We start from the raw sequence: 23,565 nt of genomic DNA, 5'->3' as shown, positions 1-23,565 counted from the left end.
TGTAGATCGCTTGTAGATTGGATAGATGTGATTGTGATCGCTTGTAGATTGGCACATCAATGCCCACCAAAATGCATTTTAGTCGTATAATATTTAGTCGACTAAAAGTAGACTAACACTAAAACATTCCGGGTGACTAAAATGTGACAAAAACGAAATGAAAACTATTCAAGGGAATATGACTTAAAACAAAAAATAGAAATGCGCTGACAAAAACAACACTGTATGGAATCCTGGTGTGTGTCTGCGAGGAAGAGGATCAGGGCGCAGTCAGTCACACAGAGACAGACGTTTAGTTTAACAGAGCAACAGGAAGGAAAGGCTTGGAAGGGATGCTTTTGATCCAAATCAGGCTGGACACTGGGGACCGTGCAGGCTATTCCTTATTTGGGCTGCTTGGTTTAAACTCTTGATCCATGACAGGCCCTGCATGCTGTTCTGTCACGTCTCTATGGGCGTTTCATTGGATGTTATTATTAACCCATTTTGACTTGGGAACGATTCTATAAATGTCCTGATAGACTAAATCCTGACAGTTTTCTGAAAAACCCCATGTTTCTGTGTCAAGTCGTTCTCAAACATTTTCATGTCAAACGACACAAGCTTGTAGAACTGCTATTGTTCAATAGCTAAAGTATAACATAATGCTTAAAACACCAAAAGGGGTTCCCGTTCAGAATGGGTTAAACTCTTGATAAATGACACGGTTCTCTCACGTCTCTATGGGCGTTTCATAAAGAACCATAGCGCTTTTTTCAGCAAATATATTATATTGTGTCAGCTACAACAACCTATAGCAGCTGTACAGCTTAACCTCGTTTTCAAATATATCTATCAAAGTTATTTGTGTTTGTATATTTGTGTTGGTCGGTTAATGTTCTCAAACAGAAACTCAAATCAGATTTCTTGTAGATCCCCCTTTTGTTACATTTTGTTTGTAGGAATATATTCATTAATTTAAAAAAAATAGTGCTGATATAGTGAATAAAAAAATAAAATAATGCATAACTTTTGTATAATAATATACAGAAATAATAATGATTTGTGATTGTCACAAAATCCTGAGGCAAACCTGGATCTGTGTCACGGCATGCACACCAGTGTAGTATACTATAGTGACAATCGTGTGAGTGCGTGCGTGCGTGGGTAATGCACAGCGCAACTGTCAGAAATAAACTAAATGCAAGATGTTGGGAGTGATTTCAATCTTGCAGTTCAGTGAGTCACAACACTAGCATGTCTAAGAGGTCATTTTGACCGTTTTTATTTATTTTGAAGTTGATTATCTTTGCCCATGAAGCTTTCAGAAGGTTCCCCTTCCATGACCATGGGTGCGTGCGTGCGTGCGTGCAGTATCTTGTACCGGCTGAAGGCTCTCTTGCTGAGGCCCTTCCAGGCCTGTGGTTGTTTGGAGCTGGGTGGTGATGAGAACGCAGACAGGCTGGTGACTATCTGGCTCAGCTGGGCACTCTGCAGTGGAGAGAAGGCATCAAAACCAATGGTTACAAAACATTTTCACTTACAAGACCCAGAAGAGAAATTAGACATTTTGGCCCGGGACCCACATTTGTGGAAAATAGCCTATCTACCAAACTCACAACGCAGTGCGAAGCCACACGTTAACTTCCTAAACAATTGTTTTCTAATTTATGGAATTTCTTATGATTTGTATTTTAATTATTCACGATGGCCTAAATGAGGCCATATAGTCACTTGCCCAAATGTGATGACCTCATCATATTTGTGATGACGGCTATAGCCGTTTTTAGCCCAAGGAGTGTTTTTCGTGCAAAACTAATGTTGGTAAAGGATTCAGAATTATGAAAATCCCCTAGTTTGACAAGTGACATGCTACTTAAAGCATAATGACAATTATTTTATTATTATTTATTATTTGCCTTATATAGGTTGTTAATCGCACTTCGGCCAACTTTCAACTCCTGAATTTCTGTATGTTGTGCAGGAGGCGTGTGGGGCTCCTGGGTCGTATACTGTACCTGTCTCTGTATGTTGTGCAGGAGGCGTGTGGGGCTCCTGGGTCGTATACCTGTCTCTGTATGTTGTGCAGGAGGCGTGTGGGGCTCCTGGGTCATATACCTGTCTCTGTATGTTGTGCAGGAGGCGTGTGGGGCTCCTGGGTCATATACCTGTCTCTGTATGTTGTGCAGGAGGCGTGTGGGGCTCCTGGGTCATATACCTGTCTCTGTATGTTGTGAAGGAGGCGTGTGGGGCTCCTGGGTCGTATACCTGTCTCTGTATGTTGTGAAGGAGGCGTGTGGGGCTCCTGGGTCGTATACCTGTCTCTGTATGTTGTGCAGGAGGCGTGTGGGGCTCCTGGGTCATATACCTGTCTCTGTATGTTGTGCAGGAGGCGTGTGGGGCTCCTGGGTCATATACCTGTCTCTGTATGTTGTGCAGGAGGCGTGTGGGGCTCCTGGGTCATATACCTGTCTCTGTATGTTGTGCAGGAGGCGTGTGGGGCTCCTGGGTCATATACCTGTCTCTGTATGTTGTGCAGGAGGCGTGTGGGGCTCCTGGGTCATATACCTGTCTCTGTATGTTGTGCAGGAGGCGTGTGGGGCTCCTGGGTCATATACCTGTCTCTGTATGTTGTGAAGGAGGCGTGTGGGGCTCCTGGGTCATATACCTGTCTCTGTATGTTGTGCAGGAGGCGTGTGGGGCTCCTGGGTCATATACCTGTCTCTGTATGTTGTGCAGGAGGCGTGTGGGGCTGCTGGGCTCACTGTCGGTGTCCACAGGCAGCTCTGCGGCCCCGGTGGTGTAGGACAGCCCTGCCGTCTCCCTCAGCAGCGTCTGCTGGATCTGTCTGTCTGTCAGAGGCTGCGACTTGGCCAGTACCACTCCACCCTGGCAGGCACGAGCGAGCATGCGCGAGCATGTGCGAGCACGCACACACACACACACACACACACACACACACACTAGGGCATTAACAACTTGACACGTGCCACTGGTAGCCTACGCGAGAGGGGAATTCCAAGTTTTGCGTCGTTTAAAAATCCATTTGAAAACACTGAGAAAAGAGGACAAACACCAGACCTGATGGCCGTTGCGCGTATAGCGCGACGCTCAATCACCCATTGGAATGCAATTGCTTGCCTTTCAGGCTGCCTTTATATCCTACTCGTCTCTTTGAAAACGCTTCTGATTGTGATTGTGGGTGTGGGTGTGGGGGGGGGGGGGACAGACGACGGGGACCAAACTGCGGTGAAAAGTTGACTCGTCCGTTCACTGACTGATTTATAAACGGCTTCGAGTCAATGTTACTTCCATGTTGCGTAGCACTGTCTGTCCAATCTTTGGTATCTTTACCGTTCATCATATAATGCTCTGCGGGCAGCAGCAGAGTAGGCTATTTTCTCACGATCGCATTAATGAAACCAAACGCTACACGCGGTGCCGGTACAGGATTATTATTTCATGTCAAAATGAAAAGATGATGTTATCCAGGTAAAGTAGTGGCATTGGCACACAGCGCAGCAGCAGCGCAGCGGCCTGAGAATACAATAAGGAATATAACATTATTATTCTCCTCCTCCTCGATCCTCCAACAACTCGATAACGTTCTCATTTTAGTTTGTTACTTATTTTCTGAGCCATGCAAATAAACAACAACCAGCACTGACCGGAGACGGAGAGGTTCATGTGCCCCGCGCGTAAAGCTTAACCAGAAACAGGACAGTCATTGCGTCAGCACGGATGTAGCCTCGGAAACCCAGACGTTTTATTTCCTACACGGAGGTGAGGGGGGAGAGGCACATACACAGCTGCATTTGGTTTGTAATTAAGGGCGCGTTCTGAATGCAATGCAAACTAATAGGCGAGTGCACTCCGGTGCATATGCAAAGGAAAATAATGACTTCTGTCCGTGACAATAATCAATGCTACAGTTTGAATTCTGTACACAAGCACACATAGAGCAAAAAATATGGGGAAAACTTTCTTTTTTTTTCAACTTTCGACTTCTCCTAATCTGAATCGATTTGTGTTAATCGATAAATCGATTTATTTGTGAATGCCCTAACTCACTCACACACACACACACACACACACACACACACTTATTTCATGTATTCTATATATATAAAAAATCTATAAAAAAAGCCATGTACCGTGGCTGCATGCGCTTTGCCGTGAAATCCGCTAACGCAGAAAATCTGCGTAATTATGCGAAAAACAAAATGAGTGCACGCAGATAGCCCCCAAATATGTCCCCCCCAGTTATAAAATGCTATCTGCGCCCCTGCTTTATTATTTCATTAAATATGTAATGCACAGTGCAACTGTCAGAAATAAACTAAATAAACGGCAAGATGTTGGGAGTGATTTCAATCTTGCAGCTCAGTGAGTCATATTAAACTTTGACGTCATTCATTCTCAAAAGATCAACTCCCACTCGTTTCTGAATGTATTGTAGAACGTAGGAGGGAGCTTCATGTAAGTGCCTCTCGTGTCCTACTCGGGAGGCGAAAACACACCCCGCTAAACCCCTTATCCCTAAACTCTGTTTTGTTGTTTCAAGTACAGTTAGTAGTGACTGATCAGCAGACCTCAGAGCCCTGGCTGGAATGTACGATAAGGCCGCAGAAGCTCGGTGAGATACTGTATATGGGGGTCATGATTCCCAGGACTGCACAGACAGTATTTCAGAGTTTCACCAAACACTGGGGCATGGGGGGGGGGGGAACAAGATTTGTTTTGCGAGGAAATGTCTTTTCTTTTTTTTACCCTTAATTGTTTCCTATAAATTGTGTTTAAAAATGTTTTAAAGGATTTTCAAAAAGATAAATGTCAGGGGGGAAAAACCCCAAAACTAAAAGTTTCCCAAAGAATTTCAGACATCATTTCAGAAAATAAAAATAAATCCTACTAATAAAATAAATACAAACCCTTACAAAATAACCTCTCTACAAGCTCACGCTACGTCAAACAGGGCTACGGTGGTTAATCCATCGTGTTTTTTGTTGTTTTTGGGTCCCAGCCGGGGAGACATGGGCTGTATTTTGCGTGTCTTAAGTACCAGGTCATTGATGAAAGCATTGATCACGCCTCCAGGTCTTTAGTTTACTCAAGTTAGGTAATAAGACCTGGTACTTAAGACAAGCAAAATACAGCCCCACATGTCTCTCTTTTGGGTCTCAATCCAACACTAGCATGTCATTTTGTCGTTTTTTTATTTTATTTTGAAGTTTATTATCTTTGCCCATGAAGCTTTCAGAAGGTTCCCCTTCCATGACCATCATCATCCATCACCATTCCATCATCTCAGAAATGTTTGACATCTGAAACATTTTCTAAATATGAATTTAAGCACATGCTACTACTTGTGTCTGATTTTACTTCAGACATGCTAGTGAAGGGGCCTTGCAAACAGGGAGCGATAAAACACGCCTATAGTTAATTTTCAATGAGACCTGCGTTTTTGCTCGGAGAAGTCGCGATGCAACAACGCAAGCGTATTTACGTGGGCCCGTGAATTTGTTGCGTGCGTGCTTGTTTCGTGCACACGCCTTCGACTCACCAGACCTGGATTCGGTTTAGCTTTTTTTTTTACGCTTGCGTTGTCGCACCCCTCTCGAGCAGACCTGTAGCAGACCTGTCGTTGATCCAGACCTGTAGCAGACCTGTCGTTGATCCAGACCTGTAGCAGACCTGTCGTGGATCCAGACCTGTAGCAGATCTGTCGTGGATCCAGACCTGTAGCAGACCTGTCGTGGATCCAGGCAACAACGTGTGCGTTCTTTGCGCCCCGTTTGCAAGGCCCATCTGGGGAACCCCTGGTTATTTCTCTTCCAGTTCTACCTTGGTGGAGCAGATGTGCTTGTGGAGCTCCTCCAGCTGCTGGATGCGTCCCTGCAGCTCGGCCACGCGCAGCTGCAGCCAGCTCCACCTGCTGCAGACCTCCGCCCGGTCCTCCTGCCACCTCCTCTCACTGCTGCCTGGAACCACTGCGGAGTGCAGACCAGAGCCATAGAGTTACACAGAGTTACGCCACGCGCAGCTGCAGCCAGCTCCACCTGCTGCAGAATTCCGTCCTGTTCATGCAGCCCTGGAGTTACAAACCTGGAGTTTGAAATACATTGTTTTCAACGAGGGCGGCGCAAATATCAGCAGTTTTAGGCATGTGTGCAACATGACAACTGTTTTAAAGTATTGTACAGGGACAACTAAAGTCTCTGTAATGTTTATGTTGTACTATTACAAAAAAAGGTCTAATATAAAAGGGCTTTAAGATCATTAAAGCTGGGCTGTTGCCTAAGTCCAGCACTGGCCGGACAGTCATTGGACTGAAGCCCCATGAAGTGAACGGAGATGTCGTAACTCTGTCGTACTTCAATGGCTCTGCTGCAGGCCAGTTCACAATCATTATAGCACATAATGAGGTCACTGTGTGTCACTGTTATTGCAGAATGCAATTATTTGTAGATAATTGCAATTGTTTTGCATAGCTAATCGTCACAATTGCTTCCATTCGCCCATATAAATCTGTTTCAAAAACTGCGGAAATAACCAATCTACAAGCTCACAAGGTGTTGCGTTGCGATGCGTTGTAAGCTTTAGATTGGCTATTTCCAAAATAGTTTTGTACATATAGGCCTACAATTATTCAATATAACCTATTTTGGCCATAGTGTGGCACCTTGGCTGGTAATCCAGTCTGGCAACGTGCCGCGGGTTCAACTACCGATCCCGACGGCCTTTACTGCATGTCTTTCCCCCCCCATCTCTCTCCCCATTTCCTGTCAGCCTACTGTCTGTCCCTCCATAAAATATATAAAATAAATGTGAAAGCCACAAAAAAAACATTTATTTTATTTCTATGTGCTGGGGAAAAAAGCACAATAACATCGGAAATTAATCCCCAAGTAAAATGTAATTGATCGTGAATTGAACGGCTCTACCTGTAACACCACTGTGGCCGTTGCTCCGTCTGCCTCTCCTGCGGGTGGGGTGGGGTGGCGTGGGGTGGGGGGTTGGTGCAGCAAGAGAGAACATCCCAGAGGACATGGGGGGGAAAGAGGGACAGAAGGGACGAGGGGGGTTGGAGAGAGAGAGAGAGAGAGAGAGAGAGAGAGAGAGAGAGAGAGAGAGAGAGAGGACAATCCATGTCATTCACAGATGCTGTTGGCTATACCTATAGAAATGAAGGACAACTTTGTTTTTGTTATTTTTTCGACCAAGGTTCATGTTTTAGGTTGTTATTAGAGAAAGTAAAAGATGAGTGTATTTTCTTTTTCTTTCATTTTTTCTTTCTTTCGTTTGAGCGAGACATGACCAACGCATTTCCCAGCCAAGAACGTTGAGAACCCCTGTTAAATACCCTGTTAGACCCCTGTTATAGCTCAGTGGTTCCCAAAGTGCAATAAAATGGGGGTCCGTAGACTAATGCATGTCAAGCTGGGAATGAAACGGGTTGAGAATCTCTGCTAGATCTCTTATGGGGGGTCCCTCATGGCATATCTTTTCAAATGGGAGCCCGCGGGCTAATGGATGTCAATTTGGGGGTCCTTGACATGGTTTGGGAACCACTGCTGTAATGCACATTGTTTGGATAAAGGCGCTATCCAAAGCACACATTTTAACCATGTAAAGCTACATTATGTAAGTTTTGCTTTAGCAAATAAAATGGCATCTTGAAGTGGTTCAACCCTGCTGTACAGTAGCTTGCCTACAGAGACAAGCAAACATGTGGCCAATGTTTGCACGCTGCAGTGTCAACAACAATATCCTGTTAACCTAGCTAATATGTATGCAGGACACAGATTGGTTATTATTAGTGTGTTTCTATATGTTACCATGGTGCTAGGCAACATTGTTAAGTATTCACCCACTGTGTGTGTGTGTGTGTGTGTGTGTGTGTGTGTGTGTGTGTGTGTGTGTGTGTGTGTGTGTGTGTGTGTGTGTGTGTGTGCATGTGCATGCGTGCGTGCGTGCGTGCGTCCCTGGCTTTGCCAAGGCCATAGTTACCATGGCAGTAGGTCTACTCTAGGACCTTGACTAAGGCTAGGGGGAGGAGCCTCTCCCACTTTAAACAATGTGGTGCAGCAGAGGGGAAGGTTGCTCCTGACTGGATGAACACAGACACTGGACCAACGTTTGGTTCCCAAACTTTCTCATGTCAAGGACCCCCAAATTGACACTAATTAGCCTGCGGACCCCCATTTGAAAACGTATGCCAGGGACCCCCAGGCCATAAGAGAAGATTTGTACAGCTCTAGCTGTGATTTTCAACCATTTCCACCCCCAGTTTGACATGCATTAGGCTACGGACCACTATTTATGTTGGTTAACAATGTTAATTTAACTCTGAGAGTGTACAAATGGATGCATTTGTACACTCTCAGAGTTACACACCCATAAGGGTCCCTTTGGTTCCAAACTATCATTTAGCTGGAGACCCCCTGGAACTTCCTCAAGGACCCCTGGGAGTCCCCGGACCCCACTTTGGGAATTGATGTAAACCACTGCTTGGCAAAGGACACCCAAATGATGAATGTATTGTACTTGGACCCCCTTCTGAAAACATAAAAAAAAAGGTGCCCGAGCTAAAAAGGATCCCTGGTGGAGGTCCTCGGACTCACTTGGCGAAGAACCACTAACATAAACAAACAGCTCTAATTTTGTGTTAGGATTATAAGGCTGTGCTTTAATGGAAGCCAATTGAATTAAACGGAGAGTGCATGTCTAGCCTGAATGACATGGAGGCGGCTGGCTTCTGAAAACATAAAAAAAAAGGTGCCCGAGCTAAAAAGGATCCCTGGTGGAGGTCCTCGGACTCACTTGGCGAAGAACCACTAACATAAACAAACAGCTCTAATTTTGTGTTAGGATTATAAGGCTGTGCTTTAATGGAAGCCAATTGAATTAAACGGAGAGTGCATGTCTAGCCTGAATGACATGGAGGCGGCTGGCTGCGTAACTTTATTAGAGTTCATTAGTGACCAACAAGAAAATGTTTTGGATGAAGAGAGAGGCCTGTAATTGGTATAATGAATGTCTGTAGTGGAGTTTCACAGAGAAAATAATCAGGTCTGGCTATATGCTGTGGCTCTCTCTCTCTCTCTCTCTCTGTGTCTGCCAAATAGGAACATTCCGGGAATATTTGCTAAGCATAGCAACAGGACGAAGGAGAGGAGAGGAACCTCAAAGGCAGATTAAGAGGAAGACCACTTGATGTGCGTATACAAAAACACAATGGGCCTCAGTCATGTACGCACATACAATTTACAAATGTAGGCATTTAGCAGACGCTCTTAATCCAGAGCGATTTACATTAAGCAAGAACAAAAAGCATGGCAATACATCACATACAAAAAGTAGTTATCATAAAAAATGCGTAAGCTAAGAACGTAACAGTGGAATATCTATATAATGAAACTATACATATAAACTATACATATATACTATACTATGCTATACATATATGTAACGCCCGGGATTTGAACTTGGGTCTCCCACGTGAGTCAAATATCTTAACCACTAGTCCAAAGGGATATCCCTTTGGACCAGGGAAGATATTAGACTTTTGAGGCCATCAGGCAGAGGCTCTGAGCCACTCTGCTACATATATACTATAAAGTGCTGTGACTACATACAATGCAATTCTAGTGCTGTCTACATAACATGCTATAAGTCTGTATCAAATGCTATCTAAGTCTACAAAAGTGCTATCTAAGGGGGTAGGGTAAGTCCTACAGGCCATGATGGATTCTGAAAAGGTGGGTTTTCAGACTACTGTATGCAATTAATGCATTCAAAAGAGCTGAATACATGTTTTATGGACACATAATAGTGATTAATATTTAAGTTAAGTTTTGCCATAACCATTTCTTTGGCATAAATCAGGTAGCTTTAAAGGTACGGCCATGACAGCAATGTTAGGAAAAAAGATATAGATATGAATCATATTCGGATATTCGGTTTTCGGCCAACTGTTTCCTATATTCAGTATTCAGTTTCGGCCAAGAATTTCCCTTTCGGTGCATCCATAGTTGCAGCCCTAGTTTGTTGTTATGGATGCAGAGCTCACACATCGACACATATTGTGCAGTACACTGTATACACACACCTCTACTGGACAGAACTATTGACAGATCATGTCTACACATTAGCTGGGAAAAGACAATGTTTGCATAGCTTCCACTGACTTCTTGACAATGAGAAGGCCATTAAACCATGTCTCAGCCAAATCCCAGTTGGAGAAAGGCCAGCCCCAACTAGTAGCTGGGGGAGTAGAGCTTTTTCAAACACAGTTTTGGCTCTCGTATGGGGCATTTAAAGTTTGCAGGGTGTGCCCCGCAGTTTTACCCATTTTGGGCAGAAACCCCTTTTGGTGTTTCAAGCATTATGTTATGCTATAGCTATTTAGAAATAGCAGATCTACAAGCTTGTAGGTCTGCTATTTTTGAAAAATGGTGAAAATAAGGCGCAAATCTTTATATAATATTCTTTCAGAGCGAATGTTTTTAGCTCAAATATTTGCTTCTAGGGGGGTCCCTGGAACAACATATTTTCAGATGGGGGTCGGTGGCCAATTACATACATTTTTGGGGTTCTTGACATGAAAATGTATGAACCACTGATATAGAAACATAGGTTTTTCCGAAAACTGTCAGGATTTAGAAGACATTTTTTAGGTTTGACATTTTGTAAGTTTGCAGGGTGTGCCCCGCAGTTCTTTCCAATAATTAAGCTAGTCCAGGGTGGCCGCAAAACTTGCTTCCCATATGTCAAAAATTATGAACACATGGGAAAATGAGGGCCAGGGCTGTTGAGGAATGCTGCAAGAGCAGAAAAGCAGCTATTTAATAGGATGTTTGGTTTGAAATGGAAGTGCCACTCTGCTCAAGCAGCTGCAGGCCTTATTATAACTATTGTATTTATTATTTTTGTCAGAATACTTTCTGTGAATCAACTTGTGGCCCGGGGCCCACTGGTGGGCCGTGAGGGTATTGCATGATGGCCCCCAAATAATTGGCAAAAAGCTAAGATTTGAACTAGGGATGTCCGATAGACTTTTTTGCCGATATTATATTATTATTATATTATTATAATATTCTGATATTGTCCAGCTCTTCAATTCCGATATTAACCGATACAGGACATGCAGGCCTTTTCACCAAAAGTCAACTAATTGCTAGGAAACAACACATATCTATACGTAATCAAATAAAATACAGTAGCTGCCTACAATATCAATATAACCCTATAAATATCATCTAACTATAAATGTCACGTCTGTCTGTGTGTGTGTGTGTGTGTGTACGGTTGTAATGCACGTAACTCGAGAACCGTTTGCCCCACCGACTTCAAATTCAACACACGCGTTCCACACCGCCACAGGGAGTGAAGTGCCCCGTATCGAGTCGGTCGGACCCACAGTTCTCCAGAACCACCACAAAAGGCTCTGGTCAAGCTCTGCCAGTGGGCCTAATCAGCCTAAATCCCCTCACCTGTGCAATTTCCAGCCTCTGCCTCAGCTGGTTAAGTAATCAATTGTCAGGTGCCTGACAATTGATTACTTAACCAGTCCACTTTTCACAGTCAGTCAGTTTGCCCTCTTCAGACACAAGCAGATACAGAGATCTCCATGTGGGACACAGACAGATGGTTACAACGGGTGCTATGACAAGTTGACAACGGGTATTATTAGGTTCCCAAGTTGCATTGTTCTCAAGTAGGCCGGTGGCCGACGGGCACGTACAGGTCTAGTCTGAACAATGGGACCCAGTGCAGGTCTAGTCTGAACAATGGGACCCAGTGCAGGTCTAGTCTGAACAATGGCACCCAGTACAGGTCTAGTCTGAACAATGGGACCCAGTGCAGGTCTAGTCTGAACAATGGGACCCAGTGCAGGTCTAGTCTGAACAATGGGACCCAGTGCAGGTCTAGTCTGAACAATGGGACCCAGTGCAGGTCTAGTCTGAACAATGGGACCCAGTACAGGTCTAGTCTGAACAATGGGACCCAGTGCAGGTCTAGTATGAACAATGGGACCCAGTGCAGGTCTAGTCTGAACAATGGGACCCAGTGCAGGTCTAGTATGAACAATGGGACCCAGTGCAGGTCTAGTATGAACAATGGGACGTACAGGACAGGTCTAGTCTGAACAATGGGACCCAGTGAAGGTCTAGTCTGAACAATGGGACCCAGTACAGGTCTAGTCTGAACAATGGGACCCAGTGCAGGTCTAGTCTGAACAATGGGACCCAGTACAGGTCTAGTCTGAACAATGGGACCCAGTGCAGGTCTAGTCTGAAAAATGGGACCCAGTGCAGGTCTAGTCTGAACAATGGGATGTACAGGATAGGTCTAGTATGAACAATGGGAACAGTGCAGGTCTAGTATGAACAATGGGACTTAGTCCCACGTATACAGGTCCAGTCTGAACAATGGGACCCAGTGCATCCCTGCTTGTCCAATACATAACAGGATGGAGCAGTAGTATTATTGTTATTTCAGCAAGAACAGGACACTTGATTTGATATTGCTATTGAGTATTAGAACTAATTATTATGGTATTTGTTATATCCACAGGTTGACAAATTAGACATAATGTAGCTAATGTTCTGGACATACTTTACATTTCATCGTGAAAACATCCATAGACATTCTCTACCCGGAAATACCTGTTTGTTCAAACATTCTGATATGGTCTATATTGACATGCCCAAAATATAGGGACATCGACTACATGCATAATACTGATACCTCATACCGGGGTATCACCAAGTATATATCGGCCAGACCATTACTATGTCGGTCGAGCTCTTATCCTCAAAGCTGCATTTATTTTCCCCCAAGAGGAGCAACAACCTCTCCAGAGAGAAGGAGACATGGAGGACATACCATAAAAATGTCTCTTCGTGGGGAGCCATTGAGGGAAGCACAGAAAATCAATTGTACACAGTAGGGGGACTTATTTAGACAAAAGGCAGGCTTAAAACTGCCTTTTGTTAGGGCACACACACACACAGTACACACACAGTACATGCACGCACATACACACACACACACACACACACACACACACACACACACACACAGTACACGCACGCACGCGCACACACACACACACATACACACACACAGTGCACAAACACACACACACACACACACACACACACACACACACACACACACACGGACGGACGGAAGAAGCCCTCCCTGTCTCCAGAGCTAGTAAAAACGTAATGTGTGTTCCTTTGTCGTCGGCGTGTTTACTGGAATCACAGCATACTTAGTTACAGACCAATCCCAGAGCGACCACTAGGCTTTAGCCAGACAGAATTAGAACCACCACAGACTGAGCACAGGGAAGTGCACACATAGACATCAAATGGGGGTTTCAGCTTAGAGTATATATGAATAGAGACGACACCCGGAGGAAACCCTGAGGCGAAATAGTGGCCGAACATAGTGGCCATATTTGGTATTGCAGTTTGGACCCAAACACATGAACGCGCTGGTCCGTTGCCAACCTTTGCGCACGTTCATGATGACACGTGAACGCTGTTTCATACATGAACGCACGTGAACGCGTGCAATGATAGTCAACGGCCAGTGCGTTCATGTGTTTGGGTCCAATCCATCCCAGAATGGAGGAGTGAAGGAAATACAAAGAGGACAAATGAATTATGATAATGATACATAATAGTGAAAGCATCATGGCCCAGTTGTTACATGATAATTCAAATGTGTCCGATAATGATTTAACCAATAACCGCTGTAATATGATGTATGATCAATAATGCCAATAAATGCCCAAACGTACGAAATATCTCATGATAAATGTGCATGAATTTACTAAATTCCCTGGCTGCTGATTCGGGAGCCGGTTTGGCTTTTCACAAATGCGCATTGAGTAAAGGAAATCTGGTCCTAGATCCCCCCCGCCCTTAACCCCCCCACACACACACACTCGAGTGCTGTTCATGCAGCCTGAACAAAGGCAAGCTTGAGTTGGAAATACATTGTTTTCAACGAGGGCGGTGCAAATAAGAGCTATTTTAAACATGTGTGCAACATGACAACTGTTACTGTACAAAAGTATTGTACAGTAACAACTAAAGTTTATGTTGTACGATTACTACAAAACAATCCAAAATAAAGGTATTTAAGATCATTAAAGCTGGGCTGTTGCCTGAGTCCAATGCATCCTGTCTACTTCCGGTCCAGGACTTGTCCCAGTTGGTTGTCCTCAGGCTCAATAGAAGTCTATGTAGGAGAGCCGCCATTGGACTGAAGCCCCATGAAGTGAACGCAATTTGCGTAACTCTATATCTAAGGCTCTGCCTTGGGGGAGAGCATGGGCTGCCGTTCTCCATCAGAGAATGTGAGTAAGGAACATTGTGTGTTGATGTGGTAAGTTTACGTGTAAAGTGTTATGCTATAGATTATAAAATAGATTAAAATGTGTTTTTGTTCAAATGTATCACATTGATTAGTTAAATTAATGGTTGGTGTGAGATTGTAAGGGGGAAAAGGTTAACCACTGTCACACAAAACACAAACACCCTACATCCCAGCCTCCCTCCCTCCGCCAGCATGCTGTTTGTCAGAAAAACACCCTACAACCCAGCCTGCCTCCCTCCGCCAGCATGCTGTTTGTCAGAAAAACACCCTACAACCCAGCCTGCCTCCCTCCGCCAGCATGCTGTTTGTCAGAAAAACACCCTACAACCCAGCCTGCCTCCCTCTGCCAGCATGCTGTTTGTCAGAAAAACACCCTACATCCCAACCTGCCTCCCTCTGCCAGCATGCTGTTTGTCAGAAAAACACCCTACATCCCAACCTGCCTCCCTCTGCCAGCATGCTGTTTGTCAGAAAAACACCCTACATCCCAACCTGCCTCCCTCTGCCAGCATGCTGTTTGTCAGAAAAACACCCTACATCCCAACCTGCATCCCTCTGCCAGCATGCTGTTTGTCAGAAAAACACCCTACATCCCAACCTGCCTCCCTCTGCCAACATGCTGTTGACATTGACGTCAAGCCAACGTTCACACATTCTGGTCCAGGATGTGTGGTGGTTACGAATACTGGACAACACACCCCGGTGCTTCCACGTTTTTCCTCACGGATAATTTTCCCCAGTGAGGGGGATAACTTGTAATATGCTATTGGCCATTTGTATTCTTTTGGGAAAAACGTAAAAAGATACTCCTATGGAAAGGTTTTATCATTTTACTTATATTGACCCTATAAACAATTTAGTATAATTTAGTATGCAAGGTTTTGCCTACTCAAATGGTACCTCATCAGATAATCCCCATGAACCGACTTCGCTGTAGTAGCCTTTTCATAAATTATATTCGTACTTAGGCTGTCTGCTGTCGTGAAAGTTGTAGATATTCAAGTCCAGCTGTCTGGCTTATACAGATCCCACCCCTCACTGGGGAAGATTCCGGGAGGAGAACAGAAAAGGGGTGAGTCGTCCTGTTACCGTGGTTACCACTGGTGACTTTTACTGGTAGTGGGAGGGAAAGAGTCGGCCTAAATCTCCCGTCCAAGATTCACAAGGGGCTGAACAGAACAAGAAGAGCGTCCAGGCAGGTTCTGACCTTCAAAGAGTCCAACCAAAGACAAACACTGTTGCTGAATGAGACATCCGTGTATCAAAGCCACAGACAACCAGTGTTGTTTCTGGCATATAGTCTCTTGAAACGTTTTCATTTATATTTAGTCAACCTGTTTTAGTTGACTAAATATCATAATATGTTTGTCGACTAAATCTACAGGTGATTTAGTCAAAATTAGCCGATCTACAAGCTCACAACGCGCCGCACTGTGACGCGTTGTGAGCTTGTAGATCTGCTATTTTAGACAAGCATGCAACCAAGTGTAAGATGACTTATACTGGATCCCTTGTCCACTAGTCGCTTCATAACATTTAAGTCTAGTTTTTATTTGTTGACAAAATCGAGACACAGATTGAGTCGAGATCGCGGTTAAAAAAATAGCCTATCTACAACCTCACAGATGTGACACCTCTAAATCGACATCAACAAGCTAGTTAAGCAAGTTAAAAAACTGCAGTTTCTCATATATTAATAATAATAATAATAATAATAATGATGACATGTAATACAGCTCAAAGTGCTTTACAGAGCAAGAATAAAGTGCTTTATAGAAAACGTACAATATGATGTTTGTACTATAGGCCTGATATACTGTACACCATACCCTAGAGCAGGGGTGCCCAAAAGGTAGATCGCGATCTACCAGTAAATCACAAAAGGCTGTGTAGGTAGATCACATGACATGCCCCTAAATAATATTTCAATTCAATATATAAAAGACAATTCTTGGCATCTGCCACTTGAATTAAAGGTGACTTAATTGATTGACATCAAAAAGCGCCTGTCAGCTCAAATCCACAATTTTGTTTTCAGTGTTGCTGTGCACAAACATCGGTAGCATTATACATTAAATACAAGAAAACCCCTACCTATTCCATCTCTCCTCCTCTATTTCCCATTCCAAGTGCATTTGTCTTATATGTAATGCCAGCGCCGCTATTCTAAAGCACCCTCAGGTACATATTTAAACTATTTTCAGGTGGGTAGATCTGGTTGAGCTGGTCATTGTGAAAGTAAGTCAAAAAAGTGTGGGCACCCCTGCCTGCTCTAGAGAGATTTGTGATAGCTTGCCACAATATCAGACAAGGCCTCCCACAAATAGACTTCCCCAGAAAACCGACAACAGCGCCCTATTATCATTCCTGTGTTGCATGTGCACAGTGTTTCCGCTGTGTGACTCCATGTGTCTTGGCTTGCCACCACCACCCCCACAAATAACTCTGGCTGTAAAACCTTCCACGATGCCATGTCGTGTTGTCTAAGGAAGGAGCACGACAACGTAGGAAAGAACATATTATATATGAGAAGCACTCTCGGAGTATGTACTGTACTGTAAGGTGCTGGATGTTCAGAAGTATAGGCGTTCAGCAGAGTGCCGTTATGACATCGTTCAATTCAAGGTAGACTTCAGTCAAGCGGGTTAATAATCCAACTCCTCAGTTTTAACTAATTCAGATGGAATATGAAAAGAAATATAATGAAATGAATGTCATAAGAATACACAACTGTATTACATATAACTTTGCAAGTGCTTTTATTTTTATGAATTTTTTATGTACTATGAGGGCACCATTATATTTCTAATGTTGAAAAACAAAACAAGAAAATGGCGGCCCAGGGTTATTGAGGTGGGGGTTCCAGGGGGTCCCCAGTTTAACCACTTTATTACTTCCTAAAGTACATCAGCATATACATCAGCTATTTAAAAAAAGCTTTTTTTGAGAACCACTGATATACACGTGCGCTGTCATCTGATTCACCCTGTTTAGTCTGAATGGAAACAAATAACAGCTGCAGCTGACGTCAATGAACTGCAGGGTGCAGGCTGCAGGTCCGGCCCAGTCCTGGAGGCAGCGGAACCAACCGTTCAAATCTATCTACTCCAGGGATCTTTGATCAAAATTCACCAATATCTAATGTTGGGCTTTTGTCTGAGTTTTATGACATGAAGGTTTTATGAGCCAATGAAAATTCTGCCCCTAAAATTCACGGTATGTTAGAGATGTAGCAGAGTGGCTCAGAGCCTCTGCCTGATGGCCTTAAAAGTCTAATATCTCCCCCGGTCCAACCCGGTAGACCTTTGGTCTAGTGGTTAAGATGTTGGACTTTCACACGGGAGGCCCGAATCCCGGGCGTTACAGAGAGTCATGCCAAATAGCGGCGCTATAGCAATCGTTTGAAAATGAAAACTTTGAACAGGCATAACTCTCGTCAGTGGTGACAACTGTGGCGGTGCTTGGTAGCTGGAGCAACCCCTCAAGAACACAGGAACACAATATAGCACCCCTGAGCTCCCCTCCCCCATGACTGGCGTTTGGTCACGTAGGCACCCGACTCTCACCTTTACGTAGGTGGTGGGGGCTTGCGGCTTGGGCCACTGGCGGTGGGCGTTGTCTGTTCACAGAAACAGGTATTCAAATGCTAATATGGTGGCTTTTGTTTTAACCTGCCAGGTAGAGTATATCTCACTTGTCTGACTACGATGAAGCCACCACCAGTTAAAAAAGGGATTCGTCAAGTCGATTCTACAATTTGCCGGCGCCGCTTCCACCAAGAACCCCAGCGCCCACCGACAAGACCCCGGCGCCCTCCGACAACGATGACCAGCCTGTCGTTAAAACCTGCTGACGCAGTGCCAGAACCTGCCGAGGCGGACAGCACTGTCAGTGCCAACATAACGGCTCTTTTAAGAGCCAATAATTCCTTGCATCTAAAAGTGCCAGCAGTTAGCCAGCAGTAGCCAACAGCCAGTAGCCAGCACCGCCCGTGAACCAAGCGGTAACGACTTTGACGACGCAGTCACTGGGCGACAAGGGACACACATATCAACTAGAAAGAGACATTTCCGTGGATCATGTACGACGGTGTTTTGTACCCTTTGCTCTCAAGCTGACAAAGTGGGTGCTCCACTCCCATCCATGGTCACCCTTGACAGTTGTAAGAACTATTCGCCCCTGGCACATGTCTTGTTTGGCCAAAAACGAGACATTAAAGTTATGTTTGTCCTCAAATCAACATGTTACAAACACACAGCATGTGGTCTCTAGGCTGTTTGTGCAGCTGTTACAACCTGCTGTGTAATCTATGTCTATGTCAAAATAAAGAACACATCCAAACAGACCGAATGCTCAAAATTCTAGCATTTATAGAAAAGTGCTTATCAATCAACTTGCTTAAAAAAAGACTAGACCTGTACGTGCCCGTCGGCTACCGGCCTACTTGAGAACGATGCAACTTGGGAACCTAATAATACCTGTTGTCAACTTGTCATAGCACCCGTTTTAACTGTCTGTCTGTGTCCCACATGGAGATCTCTGTATCTGCCTGTGTCTGAAGAGGGAAAACTGACTGACTGTGAAAAGTGGCCTTTCTTATCAATCGCCAGGTGTGGGGTTGCAATGGCAATCAATTGGCTGAGGCAGGGGCTGAAAATTGTGAGGGGATTTAGGCCCACTGGCAGAGCCTGACCAGAGCCTGACCAGAGCCTTTTGTGGTGGTTCTGGAGAACCGTGGGTCTGACCGACTCGATTCCGGACACTGCACTCCCTGCGGCGGTGTGGAACATGTGTGTGGAATATGAAGTCGGTGGGGAAAACGGTTCTCGAGTTACGAGCATTACAACCGTACACACACACACACGCAGACACACACACAGAGACGTGGCACATTTATAGTAAGAAATCCACTGCCATTATCACCTGGCTGTCAGCTAGCTGCTAGTGCACCATATTTGCACTAGAATAATGTGTACATCAAAGCATTAACCACTTGGTAGCCGAATGGTTAAGATTAGGATTGGAAGCAATTCTCTCATCTGCGACTCCCGGGTTCGATTGCCGGCCATTATTAAACAGTTTACAGATCGAAGAGACAGTGGTGTCAGAGTAACCAGGGCAACTACCAGAGGGGACTGCAAAGTGCCATACAGATGTAGTGTGTTTGGTAATAAAACAGTCTTCTCTGTTAGAGCCTCGATCCCTTCAATGGAACAGTCTCCCTACAGAAGTATAAGAGAGAGCTACAACTATTTGACCTTCACATGTACTTAAAGAAAACCACATTTGTAATCATGAGTAATTAAATATCCACTCCATTTGTCACTGGCGTCACTGCTCACATTGCACTGTAATTGTTCTGTCCCCTCCCCTGTACTTTTTTTGTATTGTATATGTTTTTGTATGGATAGTTTTATCACTTTTAAGAGCCTGCTCAGTGACTAGCTCTGGTCCATAGAAGGCTGTATGGGACCGATGGCTCTCAAATGAAACTCAGACCAGCCTCTCCTCTGTAGCGAAAATCTAAAGAGCGTGTTACCTATACTCACCAATACAAGGACGGGTTGTGTCATTAGAAAGCCTACTTTCCTTAGTGGACGCACTCTGGGTTCCCCACCACACTATAAAATGCACTTTGTGGCCAGAAAGGGATTTTTCTGTGTAAAATAAATCCCTTTCTGGCGGGGGTGCACAAAGTGCGTCCACTAAGAAAAGTAGGCTTACTGTAGTTTCTAATGACACAACCCGTTGGTGTTTTAAGCATTATCTTATACTTTAGCTATTGAAAAATAGCAGATCTACAAGCTCATAGCACGGCACTGAGACTGAGTGCCGCGCTACGAGCTTGTAGATCTGCTATTTTTGAAATATCGTGAAAATCTGGTGCACATTTTTGAATATATATTATTTCAGAGCGGACGTTTTTAACTCAAATCTTTGCTTCTGGGGGGGTGGTCCCTGGAACAACATTTTTTCAGATGGGGGTCGGCCGCCAATTACATATAATTTTTGGAGTCCTTGACATGAAATAGTTTGAGAACCACTGACATAGAAACATGAGGTTTTTCAGAAAACTGTCAGGATTTAGAAGGCATTTGTAGAATCGTCCTCAGGTCTAAATGGGTTAAATTAATAAATAAATACTGAATGTCATCCCCTTACTCTTTGAGCGTTTCCTTTCCTATCGATAATCACCGTCGCTGTCAATAAAGGCTGAAATACAATTTTGTCATTTACACCCGTCGAAAATAGCTGACCTACAAGCTCACAACGTGTCACTCACAATCACAACGCGATGTGTTTGGAGCTTGTATAGGTTTGCTATATATTTTGGCCAAACGTTCACACACACACAACAAAGTATACTTCACTATAGCAGTACTCACGTGGGCTTGCTTCCTCGCGGTCTGCTCTCTAGATCAAACGCCTCGTCCGACGAGCTGCTGCTGCAGGCCGTGGCGTCAGAGTCCAGCGCCTCCTGCAGCCCTCTCAGCACGGCCTGGCTGGAGCAGCCAAACTCCTCCAGCTCCGCGGAAGACTCCAGGGGAGACCGGCGGGTGCCGCAGCCTGCGGTACATCTGCGGCGTGTCGGAGGCTTAGAGGAGTCGTCCTGGGTGTTGGAGGAGACGGAGGAGGAGGAGGAGGTCCCTCGGGTTTGACGAAGGGCCTTCTCCAGGCCCTCCAGCTGCTGGCTGCAGTGCAGCACGGCGTGCCGCCCTTGAAGAGCCTGGAGTCTCCTCTGCAGCCTCGCGGCCCAGCTCTGCAGGCCTGCCTGCCTGGAGAGCTGCCATCGGGTCAGCTCCCTCACAGTCGCCTCCTCCTCGGGCCCTGCTTCGGACACATCAGGCCCGCGGTCGGAGTCTGAACCGCCCCCCCAATAAGGCTGTGCCAGAGCTGGGGTGCGATGACTGTCCACCACCTCCTCCTCCTTTTGGGTCACAGTAATGGGGTGTGTGAGGAGGAGGCCAAGGTGGACCTTCTTCTTCTCCTCCTCCTCCCCTTGGAAGAGCAAAGGAAGGAGAGGAGCAGCAGGGGTCTGGGGAACATGGCGGCCGTCTGGCCCGCCACCGTGTCCCGGCTGCTGCGTGCGTGCTTCTTGCCGACTGTGCTCGACGGGGACAGGGAGTGAAGAACACGTGTCTGGTGCACCAGGGGGGAGCCCCGCCGGGGAGGCCACCCCCCGAGGGGAATCTTTGAAGCTTTTGTGGAGGGACAGGAGGCCGAGGATGGAGGAGGCCGCCGGGCTGGGGAGGAGCACGGCCTTGTAGTGGGCGGCCGACGTCGCGCCCGCCGCCAGCATTCGGGGAAGAAGCGGGACCTCCAACGTGGAGAGGCGGAAGTCCATCTTTTGGGAATAACTGTCCTCTTTTGTTCTCTTCATCTGAGGCTCCATTTCGACGACGCCGAGCACGGCCCCCCCATCGGAGTCCACGTTGTTGGACAGAGGAGAAGACAGATGGACTCCGTGGCCGTCCTTGCCGGTGATCTTGGTGTGGGCCGGGGCCATTCTAGGGGCCGGGGCCATTCTGGGGGGGCCCAATCTGCAGGCTTCACAGGAGCGCCTGTGACGGTCCAATGTTGGCTATATAGTAAGCAAACATACCATAAATAAATAAACACGTAATTGAACCGCTTAAATCCTATATACACTTCGTCATTTGATTCTAGCTAAACAGACAAACTACTATTTTCCCTAGTAAGGCTATTGAAAATGTTGTCCAAATGAACCAGGATAGAACAGAGATTTATGTTTTTTTTTAATAAAAAATCTTTATTCGAGGGGAAACTTGGCCAAGACACTGATCGAGACACAATATGCAGCAGAATTATTTAAAATCAGACCCGTCTGAAGTGAGTGGTACTGTACTGTACTGCACTGTACTGTACTGTACTGTACTGTACTAGCCCTCCTATCTGGCCTGTGTGTGTCTGTCTATGTGTTAGGCTGTGCAACAGACCCAGGGCCAAGACACTGATTGAGACACAATATGCAGCAGAATTATTTAAAATCAGACCCGTCTGAAGTGAGTGGTACTGCACTGTACTGTACTGTACTGTACTGTACTGTACTGTACTGTACTGGCCCTCCTATCTGGCCTGTGTGTGTCTGTCTATGTGTTAGGCTGTGCAACAGACCCAGGGCCAAGACACTGATTGAGACACAATATGCAGCAGAATTATTTAAAATCAGACCCGTCTGAAGTGAGTGGTACTGCACTGTACTGTACTGTACTGTACTGTACTGTACTGTACTGTACTGTACTGTACTGGCCCTCCTATCTGGCCTGTGTGTGTCTGTCTATGTGTTAGGCTGTGCAACAGACCCAGGGACACAGCCACACACATAGCTGTCTATAGGAGTGGTTAGAAAACAAACATGAACAGATTCAAATAGTATTAAATCACATTTCAAAAAAGAGACAGAAGTCCATTTCGTAACATCAAAACATTAACCTAATGAAGGAACCTTCCTTTATAATTCTTTGAAGGTTAGGTGGATAGTGATTCCTCTCAAAGAGCACTGATTTGGTTTCCCCTATTGACCCACATTAGCCCAGGCATCTATTCTAGGCTATATGCCAAGGAGAAACTGGCGGTAATTCCACTCTACCATTCCTGAGCTGAAGCCAATGTAATGGAAAACTGTATTACATTGGGTTAACGTTTCTCTGTGGGACAGCCTCAGTAAAAGCAAAAAATATATAAAATAAAATCGAGGCAAGGCAAAACCATGTCCGATCTGATCTGATCAATCAATGTTTAAATAAAAATCCAACGCACTCACCTCAGCAGGAGTCAAGAGAGAGAGAGAGAGTGTGTAACATATCAGTTAGATCACGGTAATTTAACGTTTATTATAATAACGGTTAACGAAAATATCCTCTCACATTAAATCCCCGTACGTTTTTCCTGTCTGTCGTTGATTGGAGATATATCCGTCAAAGATTCCGTTTGGTTTTTATAAGAAATCCAACGTCGATATAATGCTGCACGAGACACACATCAAAGCCTTCAAATGGGGCTAATTTGGGTTAATTCGCTGTATATAAACTTGCAAATGATAAACCGATTTATTTCTGCAGTGTTCCAGGAGCCATGGATACGATCCGCTGTGCTGCAGCAGCTGAGGCTCATCTGCTGTTGAGCAGATCGTACACACACAGTACACACAGGACGAGGAGGGGCGTG

The 23,565-nt window shown here is 45.1% G+C and overlaps 1 protein-coding gene across 8 annotated transcripts in view; it reads right to left on the bottom strand.

The window, feature by feature from the left end:
* The window catches only part of kansl1l (KAT8 regulatory NSL complex subunit 1-like), a 38,568-nt gene extending 15,074 nt beyond the window's left edge, over positions 1 to 23,494 (bottom strand). For 7 of the 8 annotated variants that reach the window (XR_013965537.1, XR_013965538.1, XM_080786136.1 and 4 more), the window contains exons 1-6: positions 23,162 to 23,494; positions 20,763 to 21,958; positions 6,924 to 6,961; positions 5,824 to 5,969; positions 2,698 to 2,868; positions 1,364 to 1,470 (exon numbers count right to left, since the gene is read on the bottom strand). Coding sequence is in view for 6 of the 8 variants with exons in the window: in XM_080786136.1 (XP_080642262.1) it covers positions 1,364 to 1,470; positions 2,698 to 2,868; positions 5,824 to 5,969; positions 6,924 to 6,961; positions 20,763 to 21,901 (1,601 nt within the window). In the remaining 2 variants the exon portion in view is untranslated. The remainder of the gene's footprint in view (positions 1 to 1,363; positions 1,471 to 2,697; positions 2,869 to 5,823; positions 5,970 to 6,923; positions 6,962 to 20,762; positions 21,959 to 23,161) is intronic. The other variant, XM_080786137.1, reaches the window with a different exon arrangement.
* Between the last annotated feature and the right edge of the window lie 71 nt (positions 23,495 to 23,565).

This window comes from Protomyctophum bolini (assembly GCF_963924005.1).
Source record: "Protomyctophum bolini genome assembly, chromosome: 16".
In the NCBI taxonomy this organism is placed as follows: Eukaryota; Metazoa; Chordata; class Actinopteri; order Myctophiformes; family Myctophidae; genus Protomyctophum; species Protomyctophum bolini.
The sequence above is the reverse complement of the archived record's forward strand: the minus strand, read 5'-3'. Positions and strand labels throughout refer to the sequence as shown.